Source organism: Nicotiana attenuata, unplaced genomic scaffold (assembly GCF_001879085.1).
Source record: "Nicotiana attenuata strain UT unplaced genomic scaffold, NIATTr2, whole genome shotgun sequence".
In the NCBI taxonomy this organism is placed as follows: Eukaryota; Viridiplantae; Streptophyta; class Magnoliopsida; order Solanales; family Solanaceae; genus Nicotiana; species Nicotiana attenuata.
The window spans coordinates 83372-106019 of NW_017673871.1; the positions used below are offsets into that span (position 1 = coordinate 83372).

The following is a 22648-nucleotide window of genomic DNA, read 5'->3' on the forward strand; positions in this document are numbered from 1 at the left end:
TGGGTCACGTTGTATCAGCTGAGGGTATTCAGGTGGACCCGAAGAAGATAGAGGCAGTCAAGAACTGGCCTAGACCAGCATCAGCGATGGAGATTCGGAGTTTCTTGGGGTTAGCAGGCTACTACCGTCGGTTTATGGAGGGGTTTTCATCTATTGCAGCCCCGATGACCAGGTTGACCCAGAAGGGTGCCCAGTTCAGATGGTCGGAGGAGTGTGAGGCGAGCTTTCAGAAGCTCAAGACAACCCTGACTACGGCACCGGTGTTGGTTTTGCCCACAGGATCTAGGCCTTATACCGTCTATTGTGATGCTTCCCGTATTGGACTTGGTGCAGTATTGATGCAGGATGGCAAGGTTATAGCCTATGCTTCGAGGCAGTTGAAGATTCATGAGAAAAACTATCCAGTGCATGATTTAGAGTTGGCAGCTATTGTCCACGCCTTGAAGATTCTGAGGCATTATTTGTATGGCGTGGCATGTGAGGTGTTCACTGACCACAAGAGTCTTCAGTACTTGTTCAAGCAGAAGGAGTTGAATTTGAGGCAGAGGAGGTGGTTGGAGTTGTTGAAGGATTATGATGTCACTATTTTATATCACCCGGGGAAGGCCAATGTGGTGGCCGACGCTTTGAGTAGGAAGTCAGCCAGTATGGGCAGTCTTACTTATATTCCAGTCAGTCTGAGGCCGCTTGCTTTGGATATTCAGGACTTGGCCAATCGATTTGTGAGGTTGGATATTTCTGAGCCCAGCAGAGTGTTAGCTTACATGGTTGCTCGTTCTTCATTATTGGAGCGTATCCGTGATCGGCAATTTGATGATCCCCATTTATGTGTCCTTAGAGACACGGTGCAGCGAGGAGGTGCCAAGCAGGTTACCTTAGATGATGATGGTGTTTTGAGATTGCAGGGCGAGTTTGTGTGCCCAATGTGGATGGGCTTCGAGAGTTGATTTTAGAGGAGGCCCATAGCTCCAGGTACTCTATTCACCCGGGCACCGCGAAGATGTATCAGGACTTGCGGTAGCATTATTGGTGGCGTAGGATGAAGAGGGATATCGTAGCATATGTGGCTCGTTGTTTGAATTGTCAGCAGGTTAAGTACGAGCATCAGAGGCCGGGTGGTTTACATCAGAGGATTGAGCTTCCCGAGTGGAAATGGGAGCGGATTACTATGAACTTCGTTACTGGACTTCCGTTGACCCGGAAGAAGTTTGATGCGATATGGGTTATTGTTGATAGGCTGACCCAGTCAGCGCATTTCATTCCTGTGGCAGTCTCCTATTCTTCTGAGAGGTTCGCTGAGATCTATATTCGGGGGATTGTTCGCCTTCATGGTGTGCCCGTGTCTATCATTTCGGATTGGGGTACGCAGTTTACCTCACGCTTCTGGAGAGCAGTTCAGCGAGAGTTGGGCACAAGGGTATACTTGAGCACAACATTTCATCCCCAGACGGACGGTCAGTCCGAGCGGACTATTCAGATCTTGGAGGATATGCTCCGAGCTTGTGTTATTGATTTTGGAGGTTCGTGGGATCAGTTCTTGCCCTTGGCGGAGTTTGCTTACAACAACAGCTACCAGTCGAGCATCCAGATGGCTCCTTATGAGGCTTTATATGGTAGGCGATGTCGGTCTCCGGTGGGATGGTTTGAGCCGGGAGAGGCTCGGTTGATAGGTGCGGATTTGGTTCAGGAGGCCTTGGACAAGGTCAAGATCATTCAGGAGAGGCTTCGTTCAGCTCAGTCTAGGCAGAAGAGTTATGCAGACCGTAAGGTTCGAGATGTAGCTTTCATGGTTGGTGAGCGGGTATTGCTCCGAGTGTCGCCTATGAAGGGCGTGATGAGATTTGGGAAGAAGGGCAAGCTTAGCCCTAGGTACATTGGCCCGTTTGAGATTCTTGATCGAGTGAGAGAGGTGGCTTAAGACTTGCGTTGCCGCCCAGCTTATCGGTCGTGCATCCAGTTTTCCATGTATCCATGCTTCGGAAGTATCACGGCGATCCTACCCACGTGTTAGATTTCAGTTCTGTCCAGTTGGAAAAGGACTTATCTTATGAGGAGGAGCCGGTAGCTATTCTGGACCGACAGATTCGTCAGTTGAGATCCAAGAGTTTTCCTTCAATTCGTGTACAGTGGAGAGGTCAGTCTCCTGAGGCATCAACCTGGGAGTCCGAGTCTGATATGCGGAGCCGTTATCCCCATCTTTTCTCCGACTCATGTACTCCTTTCTTTTGTCCGTTCGAGGACGAACGGTTGTTTTAGAGGTAGAGAATGTGACGACCCAAAAGGGTCATCACCTGTATTCCTACTCCCTTTGTACTTCTGAGGCCGTAAAAACCTCACTTGGGGGTTGCCTCGAGTTTGTGTGCACAGTCCGGGCGCGTAGCCGGAACGTTTAAATATGAATTTGTGAGAAAAATAATAAATTCTGATGTTTTAATTGATTAAGTTTGACTTCGGTCAACATTTTGGGCAAACGGACCCGGACTCGTGATTCGACAGTCCCGGAGGGTCGGTAGGAAAATACGAGACTTGGGGGTGTGCCCAGAATTAAATTCCGAGGTCCCGAGTCCGAGGAATGAATTTTTGTGTGAAATTATTTTCTGATAATAATTAAGGAAATTGGAAATGGAATTTGATTAAAAGACTGTGGTATCGGGCTCGTATTTTGGTTCCGATGCCCGGTACAAGTCTTATATACGGCTTAAGTACTTTCTGTAAAGTTTGGTTGAATTTGGACGTCGTTTGACGTGTTTTGGACTAAAAACTCTAAACTTGATGTTTGATGAAAATTGGAAGGAAATCCTGGGTCTTGAGGCCTAATTTGATGATTATGATGTTGTTTGCGCGATTTGATCGCACGGATGAGTCCGTAGGATGGTTTTGAGTTTATATGTATGTTCGGTTGGGAGCCCCGAGGGCTCGGGTGAGTTTTGAGTAGGTCCCGGGAGGTCCTAGGCTAGAAATATCAAATGGTTGCAGGTCCAGGTGTTGCAGGCCCCCAGCGCGGCCGCGGTCATTTTCGCGCGGTCCGCGCTGGAAGCCGCGCGGCCGCGGTGCATTTCTGCGCGGTCCGCGTGGCTAGGTTCGGAGGGCCAGTGAATTCTAGGTCAACCAGCGCGGCCGCGCACAAAATCAGTACGGTCCGCGCTGGGTAGGTTCAGAGAGTCATTTTTCTTCTCTTCCTCGGTGCGGTCGCGGTGCATTTTTGTGCGGTCCGCGCCAGTCTTCAGCACAGCATATATAGTCGGGATTTTCAGTCATTTCTTCACTTTTTCAAAACCCAAAACATAAGAGGCGATTTTTCAAACGATTCTACTTCTTCAAAACGATTGGTAAGTGATTTCTAACTGATTTTCTTTACTCCTTAACATCCTTAAACATAATTTCAACTTCAAAACAAAGGTTTTAATGGGGAAATTGGGAATTTAGGCTAGGTTTTTTCAAAATTGGGGGTTTTGGACCTCAATTCGGGGTCCGATTCCAAAATAACTTACATATTTGAGTTCATGGGGGAATGGGTAAACGGGTCTTGGTTCGAACCTCGGGTTTTGACCATGTGGGCCCGGGGGCATTTTTGACCTTTTGGGGTAAATTGATGAAAAAGCTATAATTAGTCATTGGGTTTGATTTGTCTAGCACATATTGATATCATGAAGTCCTTATTGCATAGATTTGGTCGAGTTGGAGCCGAATTCGAGAGGGAAAGCGGTCGTGGAGGATTGTATTGGCCGTGGAAGTTGAGGTAAGTGTTTGGTTTAACCCTAGCTTGAGGGAATAGGAGTCGAGTCTTGTTTGCTATTTGCTAAATGATCGAGTACGATGTATAGGCATGGTGACGAGTTCCTATACATTGGGGTTTAGCATGACCGTGAGTCCTTATATGTGAGTTGTTTGGATATTGTTATGCCTTCCATGTTATTAATGGCTTCTATACGTGGTAAACACCTTGTGAAAGATATTGTGATTGTAGAATTTCGTGGAGCATTAGCTCGGTCTGAAATACAAATGGTGAGGGTATGTGAAATGAGAAATGCCTTAGCGCTTGACACGAGTGTTAATGAGAGTTAGGATATGGAAATGAAAGAAAAAGAGGAATAACGATTTACTCTTGCATGGTTGTTATTGGTTGTTTGTGTACCCTTGTTGGGATTTCTTTCCAAATACTTGTTTACTCCCTTGCCCTTTATTTGTGACTATTGTTTGGGCGAGGTTGAGAGGTATACATTACGGATTAGGTTGCGCGCCGCAACAATGTTAATTGTGGATCGGGTTGCACGCCGCAACAATGTTAATTGTGGATCGGGTTGCACGCCGCAACAATGTTAATTGTGGATCGGGTTGCACGCCGCAACAATGTTAATTGTGGATCGGGTTGCACGCCGCAACAGTGATAATTATGGATCGGGTTGCACGCCGTAACAGTGATAATTATGGATCGGGTTGCACGCCGCAACAGTGATAATTATGGATCGGGTTGCACGCCGCAACAATGATAATTGTGGATCGGGTTGCACGCCGCAACAGTTATTGATGCAAATGTGTTTAGTGTTGGTATTAGTTCCTTGTTCACTTTAAATTGTAAATTGTACCTAGATTGATTACTTCGGACTTACTGTTAATCTTGTTATCTCCCCACAGCATGTTTCCCCTCCCATACTGTTAATTGCTTTGCACTTCGATTTCCGTTGCATATTTATAATTGCACAAGTTTATGTGAGGTCCAGTCTAGCCTCGTTACTACTTCGCCGGGGTTAGCCTAGGCACTTACCAGCACATGGGGTCGGTTGTGCTGATGCTACACTCTGTGCATTTTTGCACAGGTCCAGGTATTGAGCAGCAGCAGCAGCATTAGCACGGGGGCGCACCTTCAGTCCAGAGAGACCCGAGGTAGCTTGCAGGCGCCCGCAGGCCGGCGTCTCCCTTCTATCTTTACATTTGGCTGTCATCTCATTGTACCCGAGATAAACAGATTGTGTTTCTTTCAGACTTTGTATGTAGTACTCCTTAGATGTTCGTGAGTATGTGACTCTAGTTCCGGGGTAGAGATATATGTGTTGGAACTTCTGTATTTTTGATCATCTATCTACATTTAAGTCTTCCGCCAGTGTTTTTAATTCTGTCGCCTTTATTTAATGCCGCTAATTGTTAAAAGGGAACATGTGTTTAAGGAATTTGTTAATTAAGTTGGCTTGCCTAGCTCCGTTAGTAGGCGCCATCACGACTCCCGATGGTGGAAATCCGGGTCGTGACAAGTTGGTATCAGAGCTCCAGGTTACATAGGTCTCACAACTCACGGACAAGCTTAGTAGAGTCTGAGGGATCGGTACGGAGACGTCTGTACTTATCCNATAGTACCAATAGGAGATAAATCGGTTAGAAAGATTGGCTGAAGGGTAACGGAGTGACCACACTGAATGCATGATAGCCCGTTTGGCCAAGCTTTTTTTGGGCCAAGCTTTTGGAAGAAAAAAAAAGTATTTTTTTGAGAAGCAGAAGCAGTTTTGGAGAAGCAGAAAAAAACAGCTTCTCTCCAAAAGCACTTTTTTCAAAATCACTTTTGAGAAAAATACACTTAGAATCAATTTTTAAAAGTTTGGCCAAACACTAATTGCTACTCATAAGTGCTTTTCAAATTAATTAGCCAAATACAAACGGCTTCTCACCAAAAGTACTTTTGAGAAAAAACATTAATCAAAATAAGCTGATTTTTGCAGCTTGGCCAAACAGGCTATAACGATATATAATTTTTTTTTCACTATCAATATACTTTAATATGTTATAGTTAATCAATTATCATTTTATTCAAATTGTATATGGTGACAACAGATCATTTCTTCGCCACACGAGCTACCCAATTGAAATGTTGAACTCATTTATGAAGCATTATTCATTGATAGTGCACGACAAAGTCGTCAACATTTAAGACCATAACAAGATGATGAGTCACTATTGAACAACCTAAGACATGGCCCTACTTCAATTGTTTGGTGCAATAAATCGAAATTAATGCTGTTTTAAAGACTTTTTCTAGTGTTGGCTACACAGACGGAGCCGGGATTTGAAGATACTGGATTCGGGTTTTTAGCCTTTTTATGTTATTAGGTTCTAAAGTAAAAATTTGTACCTACTCAATAGATTTTATAAGACAAATATACAGTTTGCACTAAAGTTACTGAGTTTGGTTGAACCCGTTATCGAAGCTCTAGCTCCGGCCCTGGTTGGCTAATAGGAGAAAAAGGACAGGCACTTGCATAAAATATTACGCATTTACACAGGGTTTGCAAAAAGGCTGCATCCGTAAGGATGTGATATAAGAAACTTATCCTAATAAACATTTACATTAGTCTAATAGTAGTACTTACAATAACTCCCTAGTGTGCCAGATAGCTACTTTTGTCATGTTTAAGCTGAAGCATAAGAATGACGAATTTGTGTCAAGTATGTGCTCACAGCCAGTACCGCATTTCTTTTTTCTTGGGGGCCCTTACAGTGTGAACTGATTTTTCAAAAAATTTACGACAATAACATTGTCTCAATCTCAAGTTGGGTGAGCTATACGAATCCTCACCGATTATGAGTCCGTTTGGATTGGCTTAAAAAAAGTGGCTTTTCAGTAGAAATAGCTTTTAAGCCAAAAAGCAATAAGTTGGGATTGCCCAGCTTATTATTTTGGCTCTTTTAAGCAGTTTTTAACTTATTTTAAGCACTTTTTGACTTTGTCAAATACTGAAAAGAGCTAAAAAGAGCTTAAAAGCTGATTTGATCAGCTTAAAAGCCAATCCAAACACCCTCTATATCATTTCACTTAAGCTCATCAAAACAGATATTGTACAACATAAGAATGAAATAAAAAAACATTTCATTAAAAGTTCTCTACATTTCTATTGACATATATTGCTCTAACACAATGAATTTGGTAAGACATTATCAATTGAAAAATAGTATTAACTTAATACCAGGCTAAACTATGAGTTGTACTACTCTTTATAAGAAGACCTCTTCACCTCTTGCAGTTATTTTTTTTCTTTTTTCTTTTTGGCTTTATGCATCCTGCATCTGAATTACTATTCCAGATTCGTGCTGTATAAGGTGTATAGCCCATTAACAAGGGCAGAGCTAGTGTCTCGAGCGGGTTCGGCCGAACCCAGTAGCTTTGGTTTGAAATTTGTATTTGTCTTAAAAAAATCATTGAATAAACTTGAAATCCTGGCTTCATCTCTGCCCATTTGAGAGAGAAGCGCTCCCTATCATATGTCATGTAATTCTGCCGCAGAGAACATTAAGTGCCAAATGTACAGAATTGATGACAAATGACTGGTAATACTACAGAAATAATCACTTATTATTTCAATTGAAAAGGAATTAACCACTTACATGCTTTTGCTATTGTAATATGTACAACAACAATAACAACGACCCAGTAAAATCCCACTAGTGGGGTCTGGGGAGGGTAGTGTGTACGCAAACCTTACCCCTACTCTGAGGGAGTAGAGAGGTTGTTTCCGGAAGACTCTCGACTCAAGAAAACGAGAAGAGACAATATATCAGTACCATCAACAGAAACCAAAGGAATAAAACAGCAACATAAAAGCCATAAAATAGATGAAAACAATAGCAATAACCCGTAAATAGACCCGGCACTATAAAACGAAAGAGTAGTGAGAACTATTGTAATATGTACAAAACGAGATATAATATACATCAACAGAAACCTGAGTTTATGTACCTGATAAAATGAGCTGATTGTTGCACTCCTCCAGCTAACACTTACTCAGAGTTGCTTCTTTTACATACCATTGATCAATGTCAGAACAAATCATTCAAGACTGGCTATTTCTAGAGGTAACTTTCAACGTTCGTTTGTCCGTCTCCCCAAGGAGATGAATCAACTATCATTTTTAAGATGCATTAGCCAAACAATGATCTTTACGATTGAGTTTTCTATGCGAGACGCCTTGAGAAGATGTAGAGTAGCCTGCAAGATTGCTCTACTATCAGTTTATACGTAGAGGGATGCTTCCACGCTATAAACGAGAACTTGTCACCATATCGCTCCATTCCTTCCACCAACAACTGCCAAACTAAGGCTCCTGCACCAGCTTTCTTCTTCTTTGCTGACTCATAAATCTTGTCGTAAACTATTTTCAGATAAATATTTCTGTCATGTAATCCTTCCTTTTGCGTACTTGAGGGAAACCCGACTTCTGTGAAAAGAACTGGCTTTTTAAGGATCTTTTCAGCTTCACTAATGTGAGAATCAACCCAATGAGATAGAAAATCCACTTTCGCATCTGGATTTATACCTTGGATCCTGCAACAAAACATGATTTAACAGAATCAATAAGGAAATAGTGATAAACGCATATTTTTTTGCTGTTTACGCTGCATCTTTTTGAAAGAAAACAAGCTTAAACTTCTACATATACTACTACTACTACTACTACCACCAGATCTGGGTACGAGGTGGAAAAAATTTATTCTGCTTTGACTAACCAACTGTGGGGGTAAGCATGAACGGAAGTAAAATCGATGTTGTCAATAGCGGAGTTTTCAATGAAATCCACTCCAAGTGATGCAGCCCATTTTCCTGGGTTCACTCCAAAGCTTCCAGTTTTTTCCACACCATAAAAGCCCTCGAGTCCAACAGTCACGAGATGCTTCTGATCCAAACTTTTGACAAATCCAGCCATCTCAGTTATCCACGCCTGTTCACAAATCACCGTTTGAGCTAAAAATAAGAAGGTACTAGATGCATCATGAGCGATTGCGGTTTTATGCATTATCCCAGAAATCTTGATATGCGGACTAATTATAGTAATTAACAGTCTTAAGTAAGATTACTGTAAAGCCAGGTGAAATGATTGCAAGTGTTTATCTGTGTCCGATGCTTTATTTTCCTTGAACAGGGAATTTAAAAATACATGCGGAAAACAACTATTTTTGCTAGTTGACCAATTTCACTACACAAGATTGTTCCACCTGAGAGCCTATTATCCGCTCTTGCTTCAAAATCTCATTTTTCCAGTGTCGATGAGAGGCTAAATCTCAATAGCAAGCAGTATAAATCTGAAAAACTAACCTGCAGAGCAGCAGCTGATGAACTGGATTCACAACGTGGTTCATTTATGAGTTCCCATGCAAATATGGCTGGTTCTTCTGAATATTTTACTCCACTTATGGAGTTTTTTCTTGTCACAACAGCCTGCCATGTGTAAAAAAGAATAATGAATTATAATGTGTTTATTTCATTGGAATAAAGTATATAGGAAGAAGTCGCTTGACTAAGAAATATATGTTAATTTAGGAAGTAAGTTGGTATATATTGGAGATAATTTTTGTAGAATCTTAATAGAAAAGCTTCTTCAACGTATATTGGATTCACATTGTCGAATGACATAATTTGCTCTATTTGAACATACCTTGACAAAAGACTTGTAGTACGCTTTGACAGTTGGGTTAGTAAAGAATGCATCACCTGATGAAGACACATTGGTACCAGCTTCTTGCGCCCACCTCACATATTGAGCAGTGCCACCATAAGCATTTAAATTGTTTACAAGACTCAGAATTAATCTAATGTTATGCTTCCTTGCCTCGACAATAACATAATCCAATCCCTGAAATTGATAGGATAATTAGACTATAGCAAAGTGCGAAAAACGGAGAGCGATTTCTTGTACTAGGATTGGATTTGTAAATATGGCCTAAAATTGCATCACTAAGAAAGGCCATGCACAATAATTTGTAATAGTCCACTAAGACGAACAGAATTCTATGGATATATGCTTGCAGATACAGAGGCAAGATAACCGTTAGAAATTGCAAATGCTACACTATAATGTCTGCTTTTTCTAGTGGTGGTCTACTAGTCTGTTGTTTCTGTTGCTACTTTCTGCAGCGTTCTTATGGCATTGGATTGATTATTTAACAAAGATTGAATGTAATGGAGTTTGAACAAATACTACATAAAAGTTGTATTTTCTGCCATCCACGAGACAATCCACTATCCACACAAAACTAAATTGCTTGGATCTTCAGAATGGCAGTCGGTACTCAGTACTCATGAATGCTGATATCCTAGTACATTTTGCATTACTACTGTCATGGCAGAATACTATGTGCTGCCTATTTGTATTGCTAGATGTAGTAATCGAAACTATTGGAAGTGATTCCAGTAGGCTTTAGCTAACGTTCAGTATGTTAAACACCAAATAGTTGAGTCCTCTCAATGTACTCTTGCATATAACCCTTTCGGTTTTAGTTATGATTTCATAGTACATCAATGGTATGACCTAAAGCTAGTCTGTCCATAGTAAAGCTTTGCTAAGTTTTGAATGTTTAACTGAATATCCAAACCCAGTGAGAACAAGGTACTATAAGTTGGTCGATTATTCATTTTTTTTTAAATCGGAAATGTTCGGGACATTTTGCTCACACGTCGAGTATTTTATGGGTACCTAAAACTAGTAACAGGTTACTCAGTCCACCAAGGTTAAGATAGATAGGAAGAAATTACATCGTGTTCTTTTTTCAATTCCTTGGTCTCCCGTGATTTTTATCCCATCTCATTGACTGCTAGACCGCACCTTGGTTACTTGACGATCATTCACTTACGATACAACTGAAGTTAGAAATACTACCAAATATTGCAGTACAGCATTTAAATGCAGGGTACGACTGCATACAATAGACCTTGTGGTCCGGCCCTTCCCCGCACATAACGGGAGCTTAGTGCACCGGGCAGCCCTTTATTGCAGTATAGCATTTAACCTATGCTTACCTTATACAAAGACTCAAGCTTTACCTTTCAATTGCTATAAAAACAAACAAAAGCCAAATACAACCTAACATAATGAGTAAAAAGCATAATTCAAATAAAAACCAAGAAAAAAAATTAAATAACTGAAATAATAGAAAAATTAGCAATTTAGAAATAGAAGTGAAGAACCTTAAAGACTCTTTCATTAAAGACACCAGGTAGGAGCTGAAGATCATTGGGCCCACCACCATCACTAAAAGCCCAAGTCCTACAAACACTCAAGCCCATTTCAGCACCTCTTCTCAACATCTCAGAGACTCTATACCTTGAAGATTCCCACACACTTTCCTCCATTAACCAATAAGAATTCCACCCATTAATATACAATTCTTGAAATGTTAAAGACTGATTCTTTGGGTCCTCATTCTTGATCACAAATTGAGTTTTATTAACTCCAACAAAACCCATCTTTGGTTGCCTTAGAAAGATTTTTGGGAAGGAGAAATTAAGGTTGTCATTGAAGTTCAAGTACAAAAGAGAAAGAATGGTGAAAATGCCTAATGCTGGATATAGTTTTTTGTCCCTCCATTGTGTGTCCATTTGGGAAAGTTTGTTGGTTGTTTTGTTGTTCAGTGTTAGTTATAGGGGCTTTATTATTTTAAATTAAGCCCCCACCGTCTCAAATAAGGAGTAAATTCTTTTTTTCCCAAAAAAATAGGATTACGTGGCTTTTTTGTTTTTGTTTTTTTAATTTCTCACCCGGTGTTCAGTACCTGCATAAGGCTCGTTGAAGAAGAAAAGATTTCCGAGCAAGATGTTTCTTTCTTTTTAGGATTCGAACACGAGATTTCTGATTAAAGATGGAGAAAACTTATTCATCACACCCAGGGGCAGAGCTAGAGTGGTGGGAGTGGGTTCAGCCGAATCCAGTATCTTTGGTTTGAACCTTGTATTTGTCTTAAAAAGTCTATTGAACATGTATAAATTATTAATTTAGAACTCACTAACTTAAAACGATTAGAATCCCGAACTCATAAACTTAAAATTCTGACTCCGCTTCTGATCACACCATAATATTTTGTAATAAGTAGTTTTGTTGTTACTCCTATGAGGGCAAATATTGCTATTTATAGTTAAGTATGAGGAGATAACATCCCTAAATTAAAGATGAATAAATATCCCTTTTGATTATTGCATAGCGTTTGGAGTAAATGCTGAGATTTCTTAAACGGCTTTCCCCTTTAATGTTGTTTTCTCTAACCGGTGTCTTGCTTTTAATTTTACTTTTTCGATCTTTTTGTCGCATAATACAGACCACATGTTTGTATCCGGTATCAGCTAACTCGTATCTATTCTATCATCACTGTCACGTATCTGCTCGAGAGACGTCCACCCGTAAATTTTAAATTTTACCCGATACAAATATTCTAACCTCTCCCACTGTAATTGAAACTTGGAAGTTTATACACTGCTATTCGAATCGTGACATCTCACTGCTACACTAACTCTTTAAGATTAAAAGGTATATATCGATTTGGTATTATTATTATTTTTCTCTTTTCTTTGTCCCTATTATTTGTTTCTTAATCTTATGTAAGGAGATTTGGCAACTTTCCACAGGAAAAGGAGATGAACACAAATGCTAAAATAGAGAAGGTTCCAAAATTTATGGACGAGGATGAAACGTGTGGTTTTGTGTCCTTTTCTGTCTTAGTTTGAGGTTGTTTTTGTCTCAATCTTATTTTCTGTTTAGTGGCTTTTGTTTCCTATTTCCAACTTAAGACAAATGGGCTTTGTATTTTGACATGGGCAGTGTTCAATGGGCTTCATTGTTTGACATTCGTATTCAAATTCTTAGGTAAAAATAGGATGGGCTAGCCAGTTTTCGGACTGGTAATTGAAAAATAGTCAGTGTTTGCATAGTTATTGTAAAATAGCCACTATTTTGCTGCAACACAAAAAGTTTCAGCATAATATACTGGAGATTGGTGCACCTGTGTATGAACTTCCATCATATTATGCTGGAACTCCAACACGCAAAAGTTTCAGCATAATATACTGGAGATTGGAGCACATGTGTAAGAATTTTCAGCATATTATGCTGGACCGGTATATTATACTGGAACTCCAGTATATTATGTTGGAAGTCCAATATATTATACTGGAACTCTAGTTAATATACTGGAGTTGCAGTATAATATACTGAACTGGAACTTCAGTATATTATACTGGAATTCCAGTATATTATGCTGAAATATTTTTCGGATTTTGAACAGTATTTTTGTTCAGATTTATCTTTACATGAAAAGTGGCTAAGTTTCGATTATTTTTGAAACATTGGTTATTTTTCAATGACCACTTGTAAATCTGGCTATTTTAGAATTTCTACCAATTCTTAGAGCTCAGACCTAATGAAGCGAAGCCTTGGCGTAACTGGTAAAGTTGCTGCCATGTGAGCAGGAGGTCACGGGTTCAAGCTGTGAAAAAAGCCTCTTGCAGAAATACAGGGTAAAGCTGCGTAAAATAGATCCTTGTGGTCCGGTCCTTTCCCGGACCCGCGCATAACGAAAGCTTAGTGCACCGGATTGCCGTTTTTTTTAGAGCTCAGACCTAATGAATTAATGAATTGGGATTTTGAACCCTTATCTCAACTATGGAAGGCAACTATTTCATTAAGTGAGCTAGACCTCACTCCTCCTATTTAACTTTGTAAAAAATGAAAAAAAAAAAAAAAAAAAAAAGAGAAGAGATTACAACTCAATTGGGTTGATTAACCACGAAATTCAATTGGGCTGATGCTTAGTTGGGTATCTCAAACGTGGCCCAACTTGGATGCATAAGGGCAATCATGGACCAGGTAGCTATTCTAGGTGGTAAAATTCAAAAATAGCCAAATTTACAAATGTTAATTGAAAAATAGTCACAGTTTTAAAGTAATCGAAATTTATCAATTTTCATCTAAAGATAAATCTTAACGAAAACAATGTTCAAAATCCAGAAAAAATTCCAGCATAATATACTGGAGTTCGAATTTTTTACATGGGAACTTCCAGCATAATATACTGGAGTTCCAGCATAATATGCTGGAAGTTCATACATAGGTGCTCCAATCTCTAGTATATTATGCTGGAACTTTCCATTAGAGTTCCGGCATAATATGCTGGAAGTTCATGCACAAGTGCACTATTCTCCAGTATATTATGCTGGAACTTTTCGGGTTGCAGCAAAATAGTGGCTATTTTGCAATGACTTTGCAAACGCTGGCTATTTTTCAATTACCAGTCCGAAAACAGGCTAGCCCGTGCTATGTTCACATTCTAGAAGGCTTCTATTTAGATATTAGCTAATGTGTCCTGAATTTCAGTTTTTCAATTTAATTTATTAGGACACAAAGTTCGGAAAATGAGTACTGGCTAATCCATAAATAACAACCCAAAGAATGGCTATTTCGGTATTTCCCCCATGGGCTATCCGTTTCATATCCCCGGCCCAGAACCACCCCCTGCAAATTTCAGTTCGTTGAGGCAATAAAGCAAACAGAAGAGTATCTAAACAATCAGAAAACATCTAAGAAGAAAGCTAAAATTGGTGAGTTTTCTGCCATTTCTCAGCTGTTTCATTTCTTTCTATATATATCTTTCAGCATTCTGCCTAACAACAACATGGACTTGTACCATTTACTCTTATTATCATCACTTGAAAACTAGGTGAGTCGCTACTTCAAGTAGTAATCTTTAATGGGTGCTATGAAAGTTGACATTTCGAATTTGGTGATTTGGTTTATAATGGATTAATGGGTGTCATAAAGTTAACATTTTTTTCAGGTTATGAACTAAGCATTTTGAATTTGGTTCTTTGATTTATAATTCGAGTTATAAAGCTGATAATCAAAAAAACATTATAATTGGTGTCAGGGGCGAAGCCAGAGTGCGCGATGCGGGTTCAGTCAAACCCAGTACCTTTTGTTCAAATCCTATATTTGTCTTAAAAAATTTATCGAATATGCACAAATTATTGGTTTAGAACCCAGTAACTTAAAAGCATTATAATCCCGAACAATAAGGTTCAAATCCTTGCTCCGCCTTTTTGATTGGTGTTACAAAGTTACATTTTGAATTTGGCACTTCGATGTTTTAATGGATATTTTAAAAGTTAACATTTTGCACCCAAAGTTGTGGCCTAGTGAAGTGAGTGCATACCTTGGATATCAAGGTTCACACAAAGGACACTGAGTGATTTTTTCCCAATAGGCCTAAGTCTTAATAGGAACAGTTATCCGGTACTTGTGCTGGTGGGAGGTAGCAAGTACCAAGTGGAATAGTCGCAAGCTACCATCGACACCATCGTTATTACAAAAAAGTGAAAGTTAACATTTTGAATTTGGTTCTTTAGTTTCTATAGGTTTTATAAAAATTAAAATTTCAAACTTTGGTCCTTTATATGGATTTTGAAAGCATAATAGGGCAATGTTGATACCCTTTTGAATTCGGAGTTTCGTTGTTTGTATAAATCTGATAGATATCATCATAATTGATGTAGTGGTTATGGATTGAGTAGTTCGTTAATCTTTCACCTGTTTCCTTTCATTATGCTCTTTCGCAGGCGATAAGCTTCAGTATCTTAGTTTCTATTAGCTAAGAGTAGTTCAGAGTTTTTTATCTTATCCAATGGTAAATTGGAAATTAATTTAATGGGTTGTGGATTGTGACAAAGTTGTTGGATATTGAAGGGTTAGAATCATTCTTTTCGTACATAGCACGAGTGTTTTGAGGGACATATTTCCTGGAGCAAGGTTAATATCTTTTCAGGGCTAACAGCAGAGGAAATTTCTCATACCAAAAGGGCAAGGTATAATCCAGTCAAAAGGAATAGCAACATTTTTGCTCATATGATCATATACTTGTGGAGAATAGGCCTGTTAAGTGGTACAATACAGTAGGTGTATGAGTGTTGGCTGTGAAAAATAAGCCTACTATAAGATACAGTTGAGTACAGCGTGTGACTTATCGGCTGTATGTCAAGAGGGTGGGGGGTTAATTTGGCTCTCCTGTTTAGAAGTTTGGTTCGTGTTAGTGCTTGTTAAGCAAACTTGCTGACAGGTTTGCATGTCATAGACTTAAAGCTGTCGAATATTCACTCACACTCAGCAGGGTAAAAGACTTGTAATGACTATTTTGATTTAGCAGATTCTTCCTACACTTGGACAAACTTATCTTGGTGAATTTCCTAATACATAGATATGAAACAGGAAATGTTGAGAAAAAAACGCCTAATGTTGATGCTAGTACATTTACTGTGACAGTAACTATGAAATGGAATAACTCTTTAAGTCCTGCTATGTCTCTTTGCCTTCTTTCGTTTACATCTTCTATCTCTTAAAACTGCTTCTGACATGCTAATATTTCAGCTTATTATAGGTTCAAAATGCAAAGCTTGAGATCCTCTATTCTGAAGTATGTGAGGGTTAGGATCCCATTGCAAGTACAGTTTCAAGCTGAAAGTCGGGATGTGTTAAATATACTCAATTTGCAATTACGCACTTGCAGCAGTTCTGGTGCCACCAATCAGGATGAGATAAAAGAACGAGTGCTTAACCTGGTGAAGAAATTTGACAAGATTGATGCAACCAAGGTACAAGTCATCTATTTTTTGTTATCATAGTTTTTCTCAAGCTTTCTTATAACTATTTCCTTCTGGTTGACAACATCAACTCAACACATTTTTTCTCGCAAACTGTGAGTCAAATAGTGGAGCTGAATCCTAAATCTTTTATAGGTTAATGAGAGTGCAGATTTCCAGAAGGATTTGAGCCTAGACAGCTTAGATAGAGTGGAACTTGTCATGGCTTTCGAACAAGAATTCTCAATTGAGATACCTGATGAAGAAGCAGACAAACTTAAATGTTGTGCTGATGTCGCTCAATATATCATATCTGGGGCTGAGAAGAAAGACGGGAAGACTTCATAAGTAATTTTTTAGTTAGCATCATATCATCGAAAAAGACAAGGTTTCATTTGAACATTTCTCCTAGATACTTTGTATGACAAGTTGTTGAGTCCAAGGATTACATCGTCCTCAACTTTCTTCTAGCTCGTCTTTCAGTTTTTGTGGATCCATGTGAATGTTAGCTACATTTACTCACCACAATTTAAGTTATTGATTCTGCAGTGAATACAATTATGCTTATATATTTCATTGTACTTTTGTGCATCATATTCTCAGTGGAAACTATTATGACTATATGAAAGGCTACTCATATTCTCAGTGGAAATACATGTACCTGTTACACATCATTCATATGAGAAACTTGTATTTACATCTCTCTCTCTTTCTCAAGAAACTTGTATGTATATCTCTCTCACACGCACACACACATAAACTTGTCCTGGGAGGAAGGACAAGACGAACTGTGGGCTAATACCAGCATGTTCTGAGCTCATAATCCAACAACCCAATATTTGTGACTGAAGCGCCAACAGAATGAGTTGTTGGACATGCTCATTTTTTTGCCCTAAATGATGCTTACAGTTTCTTGTTGCTTTTTGTCAACTCTCTTTCTGCACCTTTGGGAAACTTTAGGGGTTAAATGAATTGTATCTGTCGTGTAAGTACGGATGCCATCACCGATAGAAGTAAGCTCGAGTCCTTTGTGTTTTCCTCTAAAAGAATGTTCGCAAATGGTGTTTCTTGGTAGATGAAGTACTTTAACTAGACATGTTTTTTCCAAATTTGGAATAGCATGAAGATGAGAAGGAAGATCAATAAGGAATTCTCCATCTTCATCTGTAGTGTTTCTTGCCCATGATCTTCTCGCCTTTCCACTAGATCCACAGAACACAGCCACTGATGCACCTGAAATATGTTATCATATATATGATTAGTAGTGAAGGGGAGACTTGGCGTAACGGGTAAAGTTGCTGCCGCGTGACCATGAGGTCACGGGTTCTAGCCATGTAAACAACATCTTGCAGAAATACAGGGTAAGACTGCGTACAATAGATCCTTGTGGTCTGGCCCTTCTCCGGACCTCGCGCATAGCGGGAGCTTAGTGCACCGGGCTGCCCTTTATATATGATTAGTAGTGAAGGATAGCCTTGGCGTAACCGGTAAAGTTGCTGCCATGTGACCATGAGGTCACGGTTTCGAGCCGTCGAAACAACATCTTGCAGAAATGTAGGGTAAGGCTGCGTACAATAGACCCTTGTAGTTTGGCCCTTCCCCGGATCCCGCGCATAGCGGGAGCTTAGTGCAGCGGGTTGCCCTTTATATAAGATTAGTAGTGATTATACCATTGGAAATTGATATTACTTCAACCAATCAACTATACCTTAATATTATCATATTACTGGAAATTTACTATATGAAACCGTTGTATCTATAGCTATTAATTTGGCTTTCTAAGCATTAATGTATTATGTATGTTAAATTATTTTTACGTTTTTCATCAACCTATTGCAAATTTTCTCCTTTATCCAATTACCGCTACTACTGCTACTACGCTTCAGTTCCAAAGGCTATATGATTTTTCACTGGACATGTTTCTCCATGTAAACTTTATCCAGCTATGGAAATTCATCGCATATGGCGAGAAGCCAATCCATTAATTTTGACACAATATATATATATATATATATATATATATATATATATATATATATATATATATATATATATATATATAATATATTGGCCTATTATTTTATGTTTGTCCTATTTTTGGTTCCAATAACACTATCCTTTGGTAGAATCCTACCTTACTAAAAACTCCATGCCACCTACCCTACATGAACAGAAATTGGTGGTGTTTAATAGAGGCGGCAACAACAACAACCCAGTAAAATTCCAGAGGTGGGGTCTGAGGAGGGTAGTATGTACGCAGATCTTACCCCTACCCCGAAGGAGTAGAGAGGTTGTTTCCGAAGACCCTCGGCTCAAGATAATAAGAAAAACAAAAAGGAGAGAATATTAGTTTCACCACAGAGATCATAGGAAAAATAGGAACATAAAATGCAGAAGGAAAAATGCAAAACAAAATGATGACTAGTAAATAGGTCCTGTACCGAAAAGAGAAAATAGTAAAACACGACAATTCCCTTAGCTATTTCAGAGAAAAACCCTACCAGACTAGGCTCACAACAGTACAAGGTAACGCAAGATTCAACTACCTCTTAGCCCACAACCGTAATACTCGACCTCCACAACTTACTATCAAGTGTCATGTCCTCGAAAATCTGAAGCCTCGACATATCCTGCTTGATCACTTCTCCCCAATACTTTTTAGGTCGCCCTCTACCCCAATACTTCATAGAAGCAACGTGAGGTTTTTTTTTTAAAAAAAAAAAGGAAAAACATGGGCGTTTTTCTGATATTTACGTTGATAGCCCTGAGTCAGTTCAAGCTGTTTTTTTTCTCTTTTCTGTTTTTTTTTTTTTAACTTTACTTTTAGAAGCATAGGATCAATAAATGCAATATCTCTCTGATATAATAACTGTTAAGGACTTTATTAAAAGAAAGTCATTTCTATGCAAAGAAACGTTCTAAATTAAATGAATCCTAATGCTCCATGAATGTTTTATTGAATCCTAACGTTCTAATGTTTAACATTAAACTGAGTTTTATTGATGATACAGATCTACCTATTGTTTAATTAACAACACAAACTGTCCTAATTTAATCTTCGGACGTTTCAACTTTCAACTATTAATTGTTTATCTGCAAATTAAAATGCTAGTACTATACACTGTAAAATAAATTTGATAAATATTCAGCTTGGCTTCAAATATACAGTAACATAATTAACCATGTCCTTGTACTAAGCTAAGAATTTTTTTAAGAATATTGCTATAAACAATTTATAATCAAGTTGGACACATGATCCTAATGAAACGAACGATTGTCTCACTACACTTTTTCAAAACATTATTTTTAAAACGAAAAATCATTAATACTAGAATAAGAAAGACACAGATTATTAAAGACGTGGGTTGAAAACTATGATGTCTCAAGTTCAAATTCTAGTGGAGACATGATTTCTTTCCATTTGTCCAAACTTTGACGAGCAGCATTACCAGATATTTGTGTTAGTGGAGGTAACAAGTACCCCGTGACAAAGGCGGAGCCAGGGTTGAAGTTTATGGATTCTGAATCTGCTGCGAACTGGGTTCGCAGTTAAATATTTATACATACTAGTACTTAATGAATTTTCAAATATAAAACTGGGTCTAAGCAAAAACTACTGGGTTCCTCCGAAACCCGTAAACCATACACTACCTCTGCCCCTACTATGTAAAATTAGGCGAGGTGTATGTAAGCTAGCCCGACACTATTATTATATTAAAAAAAAAAAGATTATTGAAGAGAGACAAACACAAACCTGGGATAGGTTGAGGACCAAGTTCTGAAATCTCATCCTTGATATTATTATTATTACAGCCAGAAACATTATCACAAATAACTTTCCCATGAATAAAAACAGTTGAAAGCTTTTCTTCTCCATAACCAGCCATTTTTATCATATCTTCACTCATAATAATTGATTCAACTATAGAAACTCTCTCTATAGCCAAACTTTCAAGAACAAGAAATGAGAAAAAGAAGAAGAAAAACATAAAGATTTTGCTCATTTTTGTCTTCACAATTTTATTGTGTCCAAAAAATGTGCTGAAGAAAAAATTCATAATCTTTATGTTGTGAATAATGAAAAATAAATAAAACTTGATATCAAAGAAAGATTATATATATATTAGATGGAATGAAGAGAAAATGAAACGCTACCATCTTTGGTTTTATATAGAAGCATTTGCATGGTTCACATGCCCTTTTCAATTACTTTCTTTATTACTACTACTATTACATTTATAACCTTGAGCTTTTTTAATTCAACAAGAAACCGACATTTTAATTAAATTCAGGCTTTTAACAATTAATTAGATGCTTAAATGCATTAGTGATCCATTAAAAAAACTCACGATAGTTAACTTTTTTTTTGTTTTGCGTGTTATTTACGTATGAAAATGGGTTTTAACTTTTATATACTGATAATGTAAAAGATTTTTTATTACTATAACGTCAATTAAAATATAATAACATTTATCGACCATAAAAATGAGACTAATTAGAGCCCGGTTGGCCATGAATTTATTTATTTTTTCGAAATCAGTGTTTAGCCCTAAAATTTTCAATTTTCACTTGAAGATGAATTTTGAAATTTTTTGAAAATTTAAAAAACTCCAAAAGGCTATTTTTTTTTAAAAAAATCACTCAGATCAGTCAAAAAAATTCAAAAATAACAGAAAATTATATTCATATCCAAACACAACTCTAATTTTCAAACATCATTTTTACTTGAAAAAAAATCATCTTTTTTCGAAATTTTACAATTTTTATGTCCAAACGCTCACTAAGTAACTTGAAAAATAAGGCAGATTACTTCTTACAACATGATAATAATACACCTAAATCATATAGCGTAGAAATTATTTCATATAACGAATGTATATAAATTAAATTCAATGAACATCAACTCAAAATGTGATTTTAGATTCTAATTCTTATTATATTGTACCAGCCACTAGCTAATTAAATGTTTTTCCAGTTTTTGCTTCTATGATCCAAACTATTTCTAATTTTTTTTTTCGACTTTCATGTGCAAGTAGAAGTTATATATAATTTTTTTTTAAAAAGGAAAAAATTATACTAATATTCGACTAATATCAAAGAGAAAAGAGAAAAGGGTATTTTAGCCCTTTTAAGAAATGGTAGTAGTTGACATAATAAGGTAGGGGTAAAATAGTAAAATCATTAATTTGAAAGAGGAAGAAGATTGAAGTTGGAAAGAAATATTGGAAGGTTAACTATCAGGTTGGTAGCCTAATTCTATCACTTATAAATTTGTTTATTCACAAAAAAATAAAAATAAAAAATAATTAATGTATACAAAGCTTTAAAGCCCCACCAAGTGTTAATGTCGTCATCTACATTGAGCTCTTTGCAGGCAAGCAAAGCAAAATCTCTATTACTTACTAAATAATTTTGAGTAGTCAACTTGTCAAGCTTAGGACAAAAAAAAATTGTCAAGCCTACCTCAACCATCTAGATCTTCACATAGGGCAGAATTGCGGGTACGGACGAAATCAGTAGCTTTTGCCTAGACTCTATAGTTGTAGGCGGATCCATGATTTGAAGGTCGCGGGGCATTCTTTTATTTAACCAAAATCTGCTTTGTATATAGGGTGCCTACTATTAATATATCACTATTTTCTAAGGACAAAAAAATTCCATATGTATATATGAAATTTTTATCGAACTTTGCCGGTAATCCCTCTACCTATTGCATAGGTCCGCCTCTATCAATAGATATATTAAAAAATTTATCGAATATATATAAATATTTAATTACGAATTCAGTAACTAAAACAAGCTATAAGTTCGATGATAATTTTGAAACCTATAAACTTCAAATCCTACCTCCGTTTTTGTATACTAGACGCTAAAATATAAGCACTTTTTTCCATTAAAACCTTTAGTTTTATTTGCATCATAAAACATCCATAAGATAAGACCACCTTTTTGTTGAACAAATTCCACAAAAGTAAAAAACCGTCTGCCGGGTCTATTTAATTAAATCATCTATATTAGTATCAATTTTCTTGTTCCTTCCCTTTTCTTTTGGAAAATAGGTATTTCGCTATTTGGATTTTGGAGCCACCTTAGAGAGTATTCGACTGGTTAAGCGTTTAATTTCTCATAATTTAACAAATATTTAAACAATTACGTCAGTTAATATTTCAAATACTGCAAGCAAGGGTGGCGCAGAATTGGGAAAAAATAAAAAATAGCCAGATTTACAACTGATAATTGAAAAATAGTCATTATTTTAAGAGTAATTGAAAT

The 22648-nt window shown here is 37.6% G+C and overlaps 3 protein-coding genes across 4 annotated transcripts; 1 reads left to right on the plus strand and 2 right to left on the minus strand.

The window, feature by feature from the left end:
• Positions 1-7596: 7596 nt before the first annotated feature.
• On the minus strand, positions 7597-11432 carry LOC109217513 (mannan endo-1,4-beta-mannosidase 6-like). The gene is made up of 5 exons (XM_019381771.1): positions 10946-11432; positions 9417-9614; positions 9077-9199; positions 8491-8702; positions 7597-8308 (listed from the first exon to the last, which is right to left on the minus strand). Exons 1-5 carry the CDS (start codon positions 11354-11356, stop codon positions 7939-7941), a joined length of 1314 nt encoding a protein of 437 aa, XP_019237316.1. The 5' UTR covers positions 11357-11432; the 3' UTR covers positions 7597-7938.
• Positions 11433-14241: 2809 nt separating this feature from the next.
• LOC109217511 (acyl carrier protein 3, mitochondrial) lies at positions 14242-16946 on the plus strand. 2 transcript variants are annotated; one of them, XM_019381768.1, is made up of 3 exons: positions 14242-14344; positions 16164-16387; positions 16532-16946. In XM_019381768.1, exons 2-3 carry the CDS (start codon positions 16181-16183, stop codon positions 16721-16723), a joined length of 399 nt encoding a protein of 132 aa, XP_019237313.1. In that variant the 5' UTR covers positions 14242-14344; positions 16164-16180; the 3' UTR covers positions 16724-16946. The 2 variants fall into 2 exon arrangements, with proteins under 2 accessions (XP_019237313.1, XP_019237314.1); XM_019381769.1 differs by having other exon boundaries at positions 14245-14344; positions 16174-16387.
• Positions 16947-16994: 48 nt separating this feature from the next.
• LOC109217510 lies at positions 16995-20488 on the minus strand. The gene is made up of 2 exons (XM_019381767.1): positions 20130-20488; positions 16995-17608 (listed from the first exon to the last, which is right to left on the minus strand). Exons 1-2 carry the CDS (start codon positions 20431-20433, stop codon positions 17268-17270), a joined length of 645 nt encoding a protein of 214 aa, XP_019237312.1. The 5' UTR covers positions 20434-20488; the 3' UTR covers positions 16995-17267.
• Positions 20489-22648: the final 2160 nt, after the last annotated feature.